This window comes from Rana temporaria, chromosome 3, assembly GCF_905171775.1.
Source record: "Rana temporaria chromosome 3, aRanTem1.1, whole genome shotgun sequence".
NCBI classification, from domain to species: Eukaryota; Metazoa; Chordata; class Amphibia; order Anura; family Ranidae; genus Rana; species Rana temporaria.
Genome location: NC_053491.1, coordinates 134,242,658 through 134,261,306, shown reverse-complemented (window position 1 = coordinate 134,261,306; position 18,649 = coordinate 134,242,658). Strand labels below are relative to the sequence as shown.

Sequence of the window (18,649 nt, the reverse complement as noted above, 5' to 3'; positions counted from 1 at the left end):
TAGGTAAGTATATTGTATGACACAAGTGCTAGAGGAGAGGAAGGGTAGAGGTAAAAAAGAATAAGTTCACTAAAAATGCAATTACTTTTAATAAATACGATACAATACAGATCTGCAAACTGTATGCAGTCATTACAAAAAAAAACACTGCAACTAATTTAACAACTTACCCTCCGGAAGATTTTACCCCCCATTTCCAGGCCATTTTTGCTATTCAACACTGCGCTACTTTAGCTGACAATTGCACAACCATATGACACCACTGTACACAAATGAAATTTATATAATTTTTTTCACACAAATTGAGATTTTTTGATCACCACATCATTCTTTATTTTTTATCATATAAACGAAAAAAAGAACGTTTTGAAAAAAATATATATATATTTTTCACTTTCTGCTATAAAACATATTAAAAAAAATTAAAAATCAAATTTCTTCATGAATTTAGGCCAAAGTGTATTCTGCTACATGTCTTTGGTTTGCGTTACAGTTATTGCGTCTACAAACTATGGTATATACAGTGAATTTTTTTTATATACTAGTCACGACTTTGAGTGTGAAAGTGTGGCGGACAATCTGACAATAGCCGATTCTGGCTGGAGAGTATAGTGACTAATAAATACAGTGATACATGCTAATACTATACACTGTTACTGTACTAATTGCACTGGCTGGGAAGGGGTTAACATTTATGGGCAATCAAGTGGTTACCCTTGTGCCTAACAATGTGTAATGTGTGTAATATGTGCTGCTTTTACTATATAACATTTTTTTATGCAGGGAATAAAAAAACAGCAAGATCGCCTGTTAGTGCACAGAGTTCTGTGTTGTTTACCAACACAGAGCTTTCTACGTTAGATTTCACATACCTAAAAGTGATAGGTATTGTTTCTGGCTGCTCAGGAGGAAGCACTGTTGAAGGAGCACTGGCAATCTAAGTGTAAGGGAGGTGGAGGAGTGGGGGAGCGTCGTTGACAAAATCACTGTCACTTTGTTTTGCATGGGCAAGCTGATAGTGTTGTTTGAAAGTGGAATTAACCCAAAACCAAAAATGTAACATATTGCAACTTACCAATCATTAGGTGTGATGGCTGTATCATTCTTATTTATTTTTTGCCTCTATTTCACCTGTTGCTCTGGCCAGTAACACATATCCTGTATTAGAGTGCCCCCACTCTGGCTGAATTAGCACAGGGGGCACCTATGGACAGCAACATTGTCAGTCTGAGGGGAGGAGAGTTTTAGATGTACTGGCAGATTTAGATACACTAAGAAATTGAAACCGAACTCCAGATAATACTTTATAGGCAGTTACAGCAAACAGTTTTTTTTCCTTTTGGGATAAAAGTATTACATGAATAAATAAAAACTGATCATTGTACGCACCCCTGCTAGTGTTAATGTGTTTGTCTAATCTTTTTAACTGTTACATTCTGCTGGGGAGGTTGTTCTTTTGAAAAAAAAACAGACCTACTGACTAGATCACCAGGTGAAATTAAAAGTAAGGAAAGCCTGAAAAATAAAATGGCTGCAGCCATCACATCTAAGGAACGGTAAGCTACAATATAAGGAAAATAATCTTACTGGTGTGTGTTATGGTTTTAAAAAATAGTTTTTCTATGGAAGAATTCTATTTATCCACATGAGTTAGCAACATGTGTTTGGTGCATATGCAAACCCTGCTTCATTGATGTGCTTTAATCTTAAAGCTGATCTACACTGCATATGAGTACCAAAAATGCTATTTTATAAATTTTTGTTATTTAAAGAAAAATCAGGCATCCATTCATGTCTACATGCTTTATTTTGCTGAGAAACCACTTTTAAAAACACCCCCTAGCATTTCTGCTAGTGGCCATCTTGAGTAAGGGCAGATGATTTATGTAGCATTTACTAACTCAAATCCATCTGCCCTTAGCTCAGGAATACAAGCAGGAGGGCGTGCTTCGCTCAGCAAACCCCTCCTCCCCTCCTGAAGACCCCTAGGATGTATGCCATGGAAACTAGGAAGTAACTGAAGAAATGTCATTAAAACAAGTAATTATGATATACTTCCCTATCTATTTACTATTGCTAGCAGCATAAGGATTACAAATAATCAATAATGATTGAGAGAGTGAAGTTCCACTTTAAAACAGAAATGTGGGAAAGAAAAATACTCACAAAGGTGGATGTAGCACTGATCCCAGCTGCCCCCTGATGCCTCTAGACCAGGGGACTCCCAACTATGTCCCTCCAGTTGTTCAGGAACTGCAATCCTCATTGTGCCTAGTAATGTCTCTGAATGTCAGAGTTTTACAATGTATCATGGGACGTGTAGTTCCACAACAGCTGGAGGTCCATAGTTTGGATAACCCTGCTCTAGTCCATGAACTGAGCAATCAAAGACCACTGATCGCTCAGTTATTGATCTTCAGTGAGCAGAGAGCCGATGACTGTCATGTCAGTCTCCCGCTCTCTGCCTCTCTGGTGCTCACTAAAGTGCTGGGTTTTGGAAGGGATGTAAATGATTGGCACAGGCTCTTAGAGGAACACTGAGAGGCTGAGAGAGCTGCTGGTCAAAACATTTGGGTGGATCGGAATATTAAAGTCAGGATCGATCCAGAGCCTTCATCAGTTGATGACGGACTTTAGCCTGCTGCCGGCTGAAATGGGTCACAGGAGTGTAGAACCAAGTGCATTTCTGTGACCCATGGGAAAAGTAGGGTTAAAAGATCATTCTTATTTAAGACCATATCATCTTTTTGCTAGGCTCTAAAGAATATCATTTGGCCAACATGAAGGAGTCTGAGGGCACTTCTTATTTTATTTTTTTTCTTAACAATGGGATCTAGCAATGCAGATGTGTCCTACTGTCCTAAAAGTGAGGTGCAAATTTCAAATTCTCAATAAGGCTACTCACCAGCAGGCTTAAGTAATTTGCCTTCAATGGTTATTTCCACTGCTTTGCTAACCATTATACCATTATCGAAAGAAGCCAGCCCAGTTCCTAGTTTAAAAACAGCACAAAGTGAATAAAATGTATACTGAGACAGGAGCTGATAGAAACAGAATGCTAGAAGAAAGACAGATCTCTAAACCAAGTTGCAACCTTTATAACAGACTGGAGTTTTAGTAGAAGATTACAGTTGAGACTGAGTTTTTTTTAACAGTCACAGGGGTATAGGATTAGAGAGCATAGTTTTATCATATTTAAAAAAAGTGAAACAATGTGTGAGGCCCCGTACACACGAGTTTCTCGGCAGAATTCAGCGAGAAACTCGGTCAGAGCCGGATTTTGCCGAGAAACTCTGTCGTGTGTACACTTTCGGCCCGATGGAGCCGCCGAGGAACTCGTCGAGAAAATAGAGAACATGTTCTCTATTTTCTCGTTGTTCTATGGGAGAACTCGGCCCGCCGAGCTCCTCGGCGGCTTCAGGGCTGAACTCGCCGAGGAACTCGATGTGTTTGGCACGTCGAGTTCCTCGGCCGTGTGTACGGGGCCTGAGATGTTCTTTTGTCAAATAAAACAATAGTCATAAATTTGGGACATTTTTGACATTATAAAGATTAGTGAAAACTTACTGTTGAAAAAAGGCGCTGTAAAAATGTATATGTCATTATCCAAACTGCGCTTGTAAAAACTGTCCTCATATGTTTCAGGATCTTCAAACCAGTACTCCCCAGCACTAAAAAAAATTTAACCAAAATAGTAAAATCAGAAAAAATGTACAAAGCTAGGTTCCAGAATGAATATAAATGCTATTCATAAATGTTGCAATGCCATATCGGAGGGGCAGGGGTCTATACCTGTATTGCAAATATAAAGCCAAATGCTTAAATCCAGACAAATATTTTAATTACCGTATATACTCGAGTATAAGACGACCCGAAAATAAGCAGAGACACTTAATTTTACCACAAAAAACTGGGAAAACGTATTGACGTGATTATAAGCCTAGGGTGTCCATCTGCATGCCTCACTGTGTCCATGTGCATGCCTCACTGTGTTCATGCCTTACTGTGCCCATGCCTCACTATACCAACAATCTTTGCACACTTGTAGAGGAGAAATGGGGCTACATGTGTGTCAAGTTCCGGGTCCAGGGGACCTACGACTGGCAAGTACGAGGCCCCAAAGTCACCAGAGAAATTACCGTTTAACATGGGAGTCTATGGAAGGGGTGCCTGGCTTTGAAAAATCAGTGCTTCCCAGCCCTAGGTTTCCTGGACAACAAACTTTGCACACTTGTAGAGGAAAAGTGGGGCTACATGTGTGCCAAGTTTGGTACCGGGTCCCCAAAGTCCGGGAGATCAGGCGCAAAAAGGTGACTCGAGTATAAGCCGAGGGGGGCATTTTCAGCACAAAAAAATGTGCTGAAAAACTTGGCTTATACTCGAGTTAATACGGTATCTTTATTCCTAAAAAAATAATACATTTGAAAATATTTTTCAGGTAGTTAGGTGCCTGTAAGTAACAAATTCTTTAAGAAGATGATTTTCACTGTAAAAAAAAGCAAACAATGCACTATAGGCCTTATGAATTAATTTGTGTACAGTAGGTATGTTTTGTAGCATCCAGTCTAGTTATCTTTTAATGTCTTACTTGTTCCAAAGACATGACATGATGTGTGTGTCTGTACATACTGAACTTGTGTACATACAGTACGTGTGTGTACATATATGTGTGTGTGTAGTAGAACTTTATATACATGTAAATTCACAGTTAGGACCCTACTTATATATCTTCATGAAGGAAGCAATAGGGAAAATATGTATTTAATTGTGCAAGCTTATTGCACAGACCGATGCTTGCTTCATATAGCAATAAATATATTTTCTTCATTTAATAAGAGCATGAATTTCAGTGCAGCCTTTGAATTATTTTCATAGACTTGAAATAAACTGTATATCTCTTTTGGTTTCCTAATGTGCTTTTAGCTATATATTTATGTTATCAGACTTGGGTTTATTTTCATGGCCTCCATTGTAATACAACTGTTATAATGCAACTGTATCCAGAAAGCAGCATGAGTCATATTCCTAAATTGTAAAAATAATCAACACTGCTGGACACTTTTAGCAAAAGTTCCAGATGGCCATAAAAGGTGGTGTCAAGATAGAATACCCTTTAGAGCAGAAACTTAAGCCCTGTACACACGATAGGTTAACCAGAGGACAACGGTCGGAAGGACCCGTGTCTTAGGTTAACCGATGAAGCTGACTGATGGTCCGTCAGGCCTACACACCATAGGCTAAATAACCGATCGTGTAAAAACACGGTGACGTAAAACACAACGACGTGCTGAAAAAAACGAAGTTCAATGATTCCAAGCATGCGTCGACTTGATTCTGAGCATGCGTGGGTTTTTTAACCGATGGTCGTGCCTACTAACGATCGGTTTTGACCTATCGGTTAGGAATCCAAAGGGTTAATTTTAAAGCAAGTTGGCTTTTTTTTAACCTATGGTTAAATAATCTATGGGGCCCACACGCGATCGGTTTTGACCGATGAAAACGGTCCTTCAGACCGTTGTCCTCTGGTTAACCTATCGTATGTACGAGGTCTTAATGTACACATGAACGATATATATATACTGTATATATATATATATATATATATATATATATATATATATATATATATATACACACACACATACAGTGTGGGTGTGTATATATATATATAAATATATATATTTTTTTACAGTGGTCTAAATCATTTTTTGTCACATCTTTATAATGATAAAGCTGTACATTTGGAATGTTTACTGAAATCTTGTTTTTTAACTTTGAAAATGGTGGGGCATATCCTCGTACAATTGCATGGGCGCAGTGTATGTGAGATACGCTACACCGCTGTAACTTACTTTTTTAATCTTTGAATCCACAAAGAATTTGCGCCGTAAGTTACGGCGGCGTAGTGTATCTCTCGCGGCGTAACGGCGCGTAATTCAAATTGGCGAGTAGGGGGCGTGTTTCATTTAAATGAAGTGCGTCCCCGCACCGAACGAACTGCGCATGCGCTGTCCCTAAATTTCCCGCTGTGCATTGCGCTAAATGACGTTGCAAGGACGTCATTGTTTTGACGTGGACGTAAATTACGTCCAGCCCCATTCACGGACGACTTACGCAAACAAAATAAAATATTTTCAAATTAGACGCGGGAACGATGGCCATACTTAACATTGCGTATGCCACCAAATAGCAGCTTTAACTATACGCCGAAAAAAGCCAAACGGAAACGACGTAAAAGAATGTGACGGCCGCTCGTACGTTCGTGGATCGTCGGAAATAGCTAATTTGCATACTCGACGCAGAATACGACGGGAACGCCACCCAGCGGACACCGAAGAATTGCATCTAAGATCCAAAGGCGTACGAAGACGTACGCCTGTCGGATCTAACCCAGATGCCGTCGTATCTTGTTTTGAGGATTCAAAACAAAGATACGACGCGCGGGAAATTTGAAAGTACGCCGGCGTACTCTCTTTGTGGATCTGGTGAGTGTAATCACAAAAGCGGATGCAGTATAAAGAGGAGATAGCCTCTTGTCCGACTTTAGGAATCCCCCTGATGAGTCACGAGACCCGGTGATGTAAGGCGTGGGGGGGGGGGGAGATTGGTTTACAGATACCTAACTACCTGAAAAATATTTTCAAATGTATTTATTTTTTAAATAAAGTCAATTAAAATATTTGTCTGGATTTGAGCATTCAGCTTTATATTTGCAATATAGACCCCGGCCCTTCTGATATGACATTGCAACATTTATGAATAGCATTTAGATGCTTTTGCATCTCTAATGCCCTGTACACACGATCGGTTCATCCGATGAAAACGGACCCATGGATTTTTTCATCAGATATCCGATAAAGCTGACTTTCATCAGTCTTGCCTACGCACCATCAGTTAAAAATCTGTTTGTGTCAGAACGCGGTGATGTAAAACACAACGACGTGCTGAGAAAAATGAAGTTCAATGCTTCCGAGCATGTGTCAACTTGATTCTGAGCATGCATGAATTTTTAACCGATGGACTTGCCCACAGACGATCGTTTTTTTAACCATCAGATAATTTTAAAACAGGTTCTAAGTTTTTTCACCGATGGGAAAAAAAACGATGGGGCACACACACGATCAGTTCGTACGATGGGGCACACACACGATCAGTTCGTCCGATGATATATATAGTAATTATAATGGCACATTACCTTTTTGGGTACACTCTGGTAATCCCACCATCTGTAGATACAAATCTGGCAGTGACCCCTTCTCTGGAAGAGTAAAACATTTATAAATGAATGAAAAAACTAAACAGCAAATCTTTGTTATAGAAAAAATGCAATTTAACAAATACATTTTATTTATTTTTTGCTGCTTTAAATGGGCTGATTAACTCATATTTCTGGAGCATCTTGGGCATTTAAAGTCAATGGTCCGGATTCACAAAGGACTTACGACAGCGTATCTCCACGTACGCCGTCGTAAGTCCAAATGTGAGCCGTCGTATCTATGCGCCTGATTCTTAGAATCAGTTACACATAGATTTGGCCAAGATATGAGCGGCGTAAGTCTCCTATGCCGTCGTATCTTGGGGTGCATATTTATGCTGACCGTTAGGTGGCGCTTCAGTTAATTTCTGCGTCGAATATGCAAATGAGCTAGATACGCCGATTCACGAACGTACCTGCGCCCGGCGTATTAAAATACACTGTTTATGTAAGGCGTCCGACCGGTGTAACTTTACCCCTCATAAAGCAGGGGTAAGTCATGTTAGGTATGGACGTCGGAAACGTCACAACAGCGTCGTATTTTACGTCGTTTGCGTAAGTCATACGTGAATGGGGATGGGCGTAGGTTACGTTCACGTCGACTAAGCATTGAGCCGACGTATCTTTGGGAGTATTTGCGATGTGACTCTGAGCATGCGCGCGCATGCGCCGTTTGATCGCCTATTCATTTGCATGGGGTCACGGCTCATTTCAATACAACACGCCCACTGCCTGGATCATTTGAATTACGCAGGCTTACGCCGGACCATATACGCTACGCCGCCGTAACTTCGGGCGCAAGGTCTTTGTGAATACACTACTCGCCTGACTAAGTTATGGCTGCGTAGCGCATATGAGATGCGCTACGCCCGCATAAATATACGCCATTCTTTTTGAATCCGGGCCAATGTTTTTTCTATGCAGTGCAAAGAAACAAGTTCACTTAATAGCCAGCATTACCAGCTGCTTATAGGTTTCCTTCATACTCTGCAGCTCCATTCACTTATGGAAGCGAAGTACTCCATAGTATGGAGAAGCAAGCAACTCATTCCCCTTCATTTTTCAAGTCATCACTACTTTCTCTCAGCCATGTGATAGTGACGTGCACTTGATTAGCCAACAATCAAGCACCAATATTGTCATATGCAAAGAAGGAAAGCAAGCTTAAGCTCAGCTATTGAAAAACAGGACTTTTCGGTAAAGTTGTTAAGACTAATGTTGAATCATGAGAAAGGGAGTATAGAATTGTACTTGTTAGCAGAAAATGTAAATGTACCTGATTTAATAAAAATGAAAAATATATGGCTTTAATTTTATACAGTCTCATTAAAATACAAGGCCCAGATTCTGAAAGGGCTTACGACGGCGCAACGCCATGTGCGCCGTTGTAAGTCCTAATCTGGGCCGTCGCATCTATGCGACTGATTCTTAGAATCAGTTACGCATAGATAACCATTAGATCCGACAGGCATAAGGCTCTTACGCTGTCGGATCTTAAATGCAATTTTTTTTTCGCCGCTAGGTGATCGTTTTCCCGATCGAGTATGCAAATTTGCAAAATACGCAAATTCCCGAACGTACGCGAGGTCAACGCAGTGAAGATACAACGTTTACGTTAGATTTGCGACACGTAAAGTTGCCCCTGCTATATGAGGGGCAACCAATGTTAAGTATGGCCGTCGTTCCCGTGTCGAAATTTAAAAATGTACGTTGTTTGCGTAAGTCGTCCGTGAATGGGGCTGGACGCCATTTACGTTCACGTTGAAACCAATGGCGTCCTTGCGACGTCATTTAGCGCAATGCACGGCGGGAATTTTAAGGGACGGCGCATGCGCAGTTCGTTCCGTGTGGGAACGCGCCTAATTTAAATGATCCACGCCCCCTACCCGGATCATTTGAATTAGGCGGGCTTGCGCCGGGGGATTTACGCTACGCCGCCGCAACTTTACAGGCAAGTGCTTTGTGAATCAAGCACTTGCCCGTAAAACTTGCGGCGGCGTAACATAAATGACATACTTTATGCCGCCGCAGTTTTACACCATTCTACCAGAATCTGGGCCCAAGTCTCTTTATTCAGCGATCAAAGTTTTTTAATTAGAAATTTAAGAAAAAAATTAAAAATCTTACGGTAGTGGACCCTTCCAGTGGTTTTGAACAAGATCATATGACAACCCTGCATCCAGTAGAGCTCTGTTAATTAATTCTTTGTTACCTATTTTAGGTTAAATAAAGTAAAATACAAGTCAAAGCAAGTCAATGTTTAAAATAAAATAAAAAACAGTTTAGTATTACATGGTAAAATGAGTCCACATCATCTAGTCTCATGTCTCTTTATTTCCCTATAGGGGTTGAGGCATTTAAACTACTAAACATTGGTAAAGGAAGAATCACATGCTATGCTGAATAGGAGGTTCTAATCCCATATTCAAATTTGTCAAATGTGTCATTCATTTTATTTGTAATCAAGCATAAATTAATAATAAGCAGTGACTTATGTTATGCTGTTCTGTCGTATTCCTGTATGTTTTTGAAGGGTTGGCTCTGGATGATTAAGTCTTTGTTTAAAGCCCAACTGGTAACTGACAGTCACCGCTCTCTGCTCAGAGCTGACTGAGGACTGAGTGATAAGTGGTCATGTGATTACTCAGTTCTTGGGTTTGGAGCTGATGGGGGAAAGTTGCAGCATCAGACGATGCAACAGCATGGAGGTTAGTATGGATATAACGTTTTCTTCCCAGAGATCTTCAGTGCATGCTCATGAGCTTCTCTAAGTGAAGTTTAAACCAGTGTGTGTATATGTGTGTATTACAAAATTCGGTAATGCTACATAGTGTTAGTTGTTAGTTATATCTATTTAGCTATTTCTGCTATTCTACTTTACAGCCCCACCTAATATAAACGTGTTATCCTTTGATTAACCATAATAAAATGGAAAAGAACTGTTAACTGCATTTAATGGAAATATCCATAAGTAACTAAAATATGTTATTTAAATTGCATAAGGACTTTCCTAAAAAGTCTAAGATTACTGAAAGATTTACTTTTTAACATTGATATGTGCCAATAAATGATCTAGTAGATATTTAGGGCCAGATTCACGTAACCCGGGCGCAACTTAACTTTTCCGATTTAAGTTACACCGCCGCAATTTTTCCAAGTTAGAGCCCGATCCACAAAGCACTTACCTGGAAATTTGCGGCGGTGTATCCTAAGTCCGGGCCGGCGCAAGGCAGGCCAATTCAAATGGGGCGAGTCCCATTTAAATTAGGCGCGCTCCCGCGCTGGACGTACTGCGCATGCTCCCGACGCAAATTTCCCGACGTGCTTTGCACGAAGTTACGATGCGCCAAGGTTTTGTGAATCGCGACGGGTAAAAAAAAGTTGCGTCAGGAAAAAAAGAGTTGCGCCGGGAAAAAAATAAAATAAAAAAAAAATTGACAGCGACGCGGGAAAGACGGGTACACTTTTACATGGTGTACTAACTTTACACTTTGTAAAAGGTACGATATCTTTGCGACGGCAAACTAACACTTACGGCGACTTAACGAAGGCAAAAAGCTTTGTGGATCTCCGTAAGTGCTAATTTGCATACCCGACGCTGGTTTACAACGAGAACTCCCCCCAGCGGCGGCCACGGTACTGCATCCTAAGATCCGACAGTGTAAGTCCATTACACCTGTCGGATCTTAGGGCTAGCTATGCGTAACTGATTCTATGAATCAGTCGCATAGTTAGAAACAGAGATACGACGGCGTATCAGTAGATACGCCGTCGTATCTCGTTTGTGAATCTGGCCCTTATTTACCAGATAATTTAAGATACACAATCTTATTTTGATTTAGCACTATAAAAGACCCGCTAAGTACTTTTTTTGGCACAATCATTTTTTTGTTTCGTTAAATGATTCTGGTATTTTTAAAAGCGTATGTACAACAGTCAGAAAAGTGGGATATAAAGAGCAGTTATACAACTCAGCTAGATAACTGAAGATAAATTAAAATCCAGTTATCACTTATATTTGTAAGGTCCTGTTTTCAAAAATAAAATGTTATCTCAGAAAAGCTATGTTGTATTTACAATTTCATACATTTCAAAGTCTGTTTCTTCAAAGGTCTTAAAATTGTGACTGCATGATCAGACACTGGAAATATGTATTGATATACTGCATATTATGACATCCAAAATGATATAGTGAACAGCTTTCAACAGAAGAAAAAAAAAACAGGAAAAACCAAAGCATCAACATAACAATGAGATTCAAAACTGAACATTCAGGTCTCAGATTCTTAGGTTTGCAGCATACTATAGAAGTACATGTTTGGGCATACTTATTTTGTATAGGCCAGTAAATCGTTTTTTTTTTTTGGCCAGCCTAGAGTGTCTAGATTGTGAACTGTTCCCCAACTGGGTACAAAGCTAGACATAAGAGGTAACAGGGCAGGCCTAGATCAAAATGCCCACAGAGCAGCATAATGTTAAACATTGAGCATCATGGAGTTTTGAGCAGGAGTCAAGACAGCCAGGTGCTGTCAGTACCAAAGTATCAGACACAAGCATAATTAAGATATATAAATATATACATAATTGGGGTATCTGTCAAGGGACATCAAAAGCAATCAGAAGGTAGATTTGAGTACTGATCAGGAGTCACAGTAAGGTCAGAGCAAGTAAAGTTAGGACAATCTGGGCCGGGAACTGGTAAATTTGAAATAGCAAACAATGTGAGCTGGCTATGGAAAAAAAAAGTGCCCATCTAACGGGTGTTAAGGCAAACATAGAATGCTGGCACGCCTACCAGAACACAGGAAGGGAGTCTAGAGTGCAGGGGATGAATAAGAAAAAAGCTCAGGGTAGCATCCAACAAAAAGAAAACAACATTTAATAAAAATGTTTACAACTTATACAGATTTTTCTGATCAGCCAAATAAACCTGATCCATGACCTCTAAGATAAAAACAACATTTACTAAATCCCTGTGGTTTCCAGAGCTGTGCCTAAATATGAATGAGATTTCCCTGGAACCAAAATATTTAATTATATATATATATATATATACAGTATATACTGTATAATAGAAGTACATTTTGTCATAAAATACACAATGCAAATAATAAAGAGCATGGGTTTACTTGAAAATAAGAAATGTGGCATTTTTACTTACATTCTTTGTATGAAGGTGTTTTTGTGTCTATGTAATTGTTAAAATTTACAAGGAATTCCGTGTTATTATTAGATATGGGTAGATCAGTACAGTATTCCCTGTTGAAAGAAGATACATGAATTAATTATAAAATGTATATTCCTTTCTTTAAATTTTTTTTTTAGCACATGATAGTTAGGGGTGAATGCAATACTTATCTTAATTAGATAATACATGAGAATTATAATGAATTATAATAAAGAGATTTCAGTCATTGCTTTCAAAACAGAGCCAGGTATAGACAAATGTAAAATATAATTTAAGATCTTTTACTTATCTTGTACCTGATTCCTGTACATCATGTAATTTGCTAGTATCAGCAGTGCACATGCCCCACAGTTCTTCTTTAACCACTTAAGGACCTTGCCTGTTTTTCAGACTTGGTGTTTACAAGTTTAAAACATTTTTTTTTGCTAGAAAATTACTTAGAATCCCAAACATTATATATATTTTTTCTAACACCCTAGAGAATATAATGGCGGTCATTGTAATGCTTTTTGTTTTGCGCAGCGGTCTTACAAGCGCACCTTTTTAAAAAAAAAATCACTTTTTTGAATTGAAAAATAAGACGACAGTAAAGTTGGCCAATTTTTTTATATTGTGAAAGATAATGTTACGCCGAGTAAAATGATACCCAACATGTCACGCTTCAAAATTGCGCCCGCTCGTGGAATGGCGTCAAACTTTTACCCATAAAAATCTCCATAGGCGACGTTTAAAAAAAGTCTACAGGTTGCATCTTTTGAGTTACAGAGGAGGTCTAGGGCTAGAACTATTTCTCTCGCTCTAACGATTGCGGTTTGAACACCGTTTTCATATGCGGGCGCTACTCACTTATGTGTTGGCTTCTGTGCGCAAGTTTGTCAGGACGGGGCGCTTTAAAATTTTTTTTTTTGTTTTCTTATTTATTTTAATTGATTTTAAAAAAGGGTCACTTTACATCCCTTGTAATAGGAACAATCATGACAGGTCCTCTTAAATATGAGATCTGGGGTCAAAAAGACATCAGATCTCATGTTTAGACTAAAATGCAATAAAAAAAAAATGTGCCTTTAGAAGCATGGGCGGAAGTGACGATTTGATGTAGCTTCTGCCTGCTATGGAGACGGGTGGGGGCCATCTTGCCCTCACTCGTATCCCAGCAAAGCAGCGTGAAGGACCCGATCGCCTGCTGCCGACGGCTCCGGTACGCGGCGGGAGGGGATGATCTTGCGGCGAATCCACCACGGAAACCACCGTTATTGTTTACAGGACCAGCCACATTAACGATGGATATCTCGGTTGTAGCAGCAGCTGCTGCCGTTACCGAGATATTCATTTTTAAAGTGATGACGTATATGTACGTGAGCCGGTCCTTAAGTGGTTAAAGTAGTTTCAGACAATGTGTTGGCTCCCTGTGTATGTTTAAAAAATTATCTTTTGCCCTTAGGTTTATATGTATCTGTGAAACTATCAAAGTAATTAATGCACACTTTATGGGTAAAGAGAATATGGCATAGGTGTGGGGTATAAACAGCAAGTAGGCTCCTAGATTGTAAGCTTCAATGAGCAGGGTCCTCTCATTCCTCTTGTACCTACCGTATTTATCGGCGTATACCGCGCACTATTTTGCCCTGAAAATCAGGGCAAAATCGTGGGTGCGCGATATACGCCGATACCCGCTTTCCCGCCATGAGTTTGAATACTGCGCCCGCATATAGCGAGCGCAGTACACTCGTGAATCTTCGGCCAGTCTCGGCGCCTCTCGTACTGACGTCCTGATGTCCTGAGCGTACAGGACGTCAGTGCGAGAGGCGCCCGAGCCTGCCCGAAGATTCACGAGTGTACTGCGCTCGCTATATGCGGGCGCAGTATTCAAAGTCGTGGCGGGAAACGAGCGGGAGGACGCCGCCGAAGGACGCCGGACCCGCCGAAGATGGACACCGGACCCGCCGAAGATGGACACCGGACCCGCCGAAGATGGACACCGGACCCGCCGAAGATGGACGCCCGACCCGCCGAAGATGGACGCCCGACCCGCCGAAGACGGACGCCGGACCCGCCGAAGAGGACACCCGACGAGGCCGCAGAAGGACGCCGGACCCGACGAGGCCGCAGATGGACGCCGCGCAAGACATCAAAACTGTAAGTACAAAACAACAAAAAATCTTTTTTTCCCACAGGATTGGGGGCCACTTTGGGGGTGCGCGGTATACGCCAGAGCGCGTTATACCGCGATAAATACGGTAATTGTAATGTAACTGTAATGTCTGCCTTTATTTTGTTAAGCACTGCGCAAACTGTTGGCGCTATATAAATCCTGTATAATAATAGGCTCATACTATAACCATTCCCCTTTAATTTACTCCCCTTCAAGACACTCATACTGTCACACTCACTGGTTGTCAAATTCTTTCTTGATGTTCCCCAAGTCTTTTACAATTCTAGTAATGTCCTTGTTGTACAGTAACAGAAAGTTTTTGAAAAGTGGGTCACACATTAATTATCTAATTATCCTGGCTGTGGTTACTAGAATATGTTCTTTAAAATAAATCAGCAAATTCATAGCTTTTGGAATATATGCTGTACATTGAAAGATCTTTGGTCAAAAGATTGTATGGACTTGGCCAATTATGGCTCTCCGTTTTTTGCAAGCTGTGATTGGCCAAGCATGCGGGTCATAGTGCATGCTTGGCCAATCATCAGCCAGCAATGCACTGCGATGCCGCAGTAAATTATGGGCCGGGAAACGCAACTCGAATTTGGCGCGAACGGCCCAAAACGTTCGTAATTCGACGAACGATCAAACATACGATGTTCGAGTCGGACGTGAGTTTGACTTGAATACGAAGCTCATCTCTAATCAGGGTGGATAGGTCTTTGGCATTTTCCTGTGAGTATTGGACATCATGCCAATAATACCATGTTTTACCAAACTGCTCATCTTTATGTTTCGTTTTTTTTTATATTCTTTATTTATATTTTCAGAATAAAGGGATGTTCAGAATAAAAGGCATTTTCTATTACATATACACAAATCATTTCCCATCTACTCTCACATTTACATTGCCCAGCCCTATCTGTATCCACCAGTACCGGCCCGCTGGGTTCTGTACCCTCCTTATCTTATCTTCAAATATCCCTCTAATTCTCGATGATCTTATTCTTTAATTATCAATGTGTTACCCACTCATCCCTCTTATTTTCTCCCCATCCCTTTTGCTTTCCCCCCCACCAAGCCTCTCCTTCCCTAGACCAAGGTCAAGAATAGCCTCAGTCTCACAAAGCAAGCTCAAAATAAACTTAATCAGGAGAAAAAAAACTACAACCCAAGTCCCACCCCCCACCCTCCACCTCCCCCTCTCCAAGTCACCCCCCCCCCCCACGTTGAAGGAATAGGGCCTCCGAATTATACTATCAGACAGGCGGACCTATTACTCCCTTATATTCCCCAGCAACCTCTTCCCCTCTTCTGTATATACAAATACATTCCATGGTGTCCAGGTTTCATTGTATTGCTCTTTTCTATCTTGAGCCGAGAGCACCAAGTCCTCTATGGCCCCCACATTTCTAACTCTATTAAGCTATTCTGCTATTGACTGTGGTCTAGGGTTTTTCCAATTTCGAGCAATACCTGCATTGGCCTCGTTAATCAAATGACAGATGACCGACTTTTTATATGTCTTTGTTGGTATTTGTGAGAGATGTAACAAAAAGAAAGCATGGTCATCCAGCACTGGATGTGATGTCAATTTTTGGGCGACTTTTTGTCCCTCCAACCAGTACTGTCTGATCTTATGGCATGACCAAAATGTATGGAACAATGTTCCCTGTTCCTTGTTACATCACCAGCACTGGTCTGAAATTTCAGGCGAAAACCCACTTATTCTCACCGGTGTATAGTACCACCTATTTAAAAGTTTGTAGTTTAATTCCTGTGTTTTAGTACAAGTTGATGTTTTCACTGAAAGATCTATTACCTTCTGTTGTTGAGCCTGGGTATGGTTCTGATCAAGGTCCCTTACCCATTCTCTCATTGCTGGTATCTCATAATTATCTGAGGGTGCTATTAACAACCTATAAAGCTTGGATATTGTTCTAGTGAGAGGTTCCTTCTCTTCACAATATTTTTTGAATTGTGTCAAACCCCTTCTAAAGCTTCCTGCTGGGCCTAATGAAATTAAAAAATGACGGAGTTGTAGGGCCTGGCAGTATTTTCATTTGAATTTGGTGTCCCAGTTGTGTCAAAGAGGCATAGGCCCCTCCCTCCATCCCTGGCTGGAAACCTGGGTTCCCCAATATTTGATATAGTGGGGATTGCACCGATTTTAAAGCTTATGGCTAGTGTTGAGCCTATAAAAATATGTTTTTTAAGTGGGTCTGGTAGTTTTGCATAGCACCATAGTGCTCTTCTCTAGGGGACCTGGCTAACCTCCTGTTCCAGTTCTACCATAATTTGAATTCACTATTTCTGCACCAATCTATGACCCTACCCAAGTGCGCCGCTTGATGGTATTTAATTATGTCTGGAACTTCCAGCCCACCGTAGCACTTAGGCAGGGTCATACACCCTCTACTGATCCTCGGTCGTTTATTGGCCCAGATAAATTTGGTAAATAACGTATTTAACTGACGAAAAAAGGCAGCAGGGATTTGTATGGGTATTGCTTGGAACAGATACAGGAATTTTGGTAGCACATTCATTTTGATAGTATTACACCGGCCAAACCATGAATGAAATCCCTGCTGCCACTTATCCATCAGGGAACTAACTGACTTCACCAGCGGGGGGAAGTTTACCACAAAGGTCTTCTCTAGGTCTTATCCAGGTCCCATTCCCACTTCTGTAGAAGGGGGGAGACATAACCCTTTAGGAGATTTATTCATTAAAGAATAAGAAATCAATAGCGTATGACGAAGTAATGAGGTATTCAGAAAGTGTTGCTCAAACAATAAGACCGCCCTCTGGGATACTATACTCAATTGGATAGTATTTAGAAATTATTGTACTTGCATGGCTCTTCAGTAGTCTAGTGATGGAAAGAACACGTCTTGGATCTCAGAGATGGACCGCCATCAACCCCTGTAAAATGTGCTTAATCCTTAACTATTTAGTCATAAAAAAAGCGTTGAATCTTGATTTCATCAAACCCAGAACCAAATTTCGGGCCCCAATTATTGGAGACATAGTTGGATATCTGGGGAGAGATCCCCAGACATTCCACCTTGGCCAAGACTGATATGATAGTACTTATCAAGGGGTGCAATTTCACCAACTAGTGTAGGGACGTGGTCTCCCATGGGAGGGCCTGCAGTGGGAGAGATGAAACATCTTGCTCTAGACCAGTGATGATGAACCTTGGCATCCCCGATGTTTTGGAACTATATTTTCCATGATGCTCTACTACACTGCAGAGTGCATGAGCATCACGGGAAATGTAGTTTCAAACATCTGGGGTGCCAAGGTTCTCCATCACTGCTCTAGACTCACCTAGCCCTTCCTAGTACTGTGCTTAATCCAGTCCAATGATAGTAAAGTAGGGATGGTCCCGATGTTCAAATCGAACGTAACATTGAGTGTTTGTTCACAAACAAACAGGAACATATCGAGCGTTCGCAGCAAATTCGAGTGCCGCAGAGCCCCCCATAATGCATTGCGAGATCGCAGTGCATTGACTGTTGCTGATTGGCCAAAGCATGCACCTGACCTGAGCATGCTTTACATGCCCAAGAGGGTTAAGGCAGTGCTGGAAAATAAAGGTGGTCACACAAAATATTGAGACTTTGGGCTCAATTAGGACATTATCACTTATGGGTGTCTGAGAAATAGGCAAAAGTAGAAAAAACATCAAAACCATGAGATTGTGAATAGGTTAAATCAGTGATCATCAACCCTGTCCTCAGGGGCCACTAACAGGCCAGATTTTATGTATTACCTTGGGGAGATGCAGACTAGAATACTGCAATCACTGAGCAGAAAATGATATCACCTGTGATGTATTTCAGTTATCTTGCAAACCTGACCTGTTAGTGGGCCCTGAGGACAGGGTTGATGTACACTGGGTTAAATTATATATTTTTGTGCATTGCTAAGCTGGGCCTTGTTTTCAGAGGAAAGTTGAAACTGTCCATACTTTATATAACCTTGATCAAAATCATAGTCATCTTCTTGAGCTTGTTTTGCTTATTAGCAAATGTTATAACAATATCCACAA

The 18,649-nt window shown here is 40.8% G+C and overlaps 1 protein-coding gene across 8 annotated transcripts in view; it reads right to left on the bottom strand.

Annotated features, from left to right (window-relative positions):
- The window catches only part of CACNA2D1 (calcium voltage-gated channel auxiliary subunit alpha2delta 1), an 856,738-nt gene that overhangs the window by 62,019 nt on the left and 776,070 nt on the right, over positions 1-18,649 (bottom strand). For all 8 annotated transcript variants that reach the window (XM_040343442.1, XM_040343444.1, XM_040343443.1 and 5 more), the window contains 5 exons: positions 12,417-12,514; positions 9,383-9,467; positions 7,196-7,258; positions 3,568-3,671; positions 2,906-2,992 (listed from right to left, as the gene is read on the bottom strand). In XM_040343442.1, the coding sequence (XP_040199376.1) occupies positions 2,906-2,992; positions 3,568-3,671; positions 7,196-7,258; positions 9,383-9,467; positions 12,417-12,514 (437 nt within the window). The remainder of the gene's footprint in view (positions 1-2,905; positions 2,993-3,567; positions 3,672-7,195; positions 7,259-9,382; positions 9,468-12,416; positions 12,515-18,649) is intronic.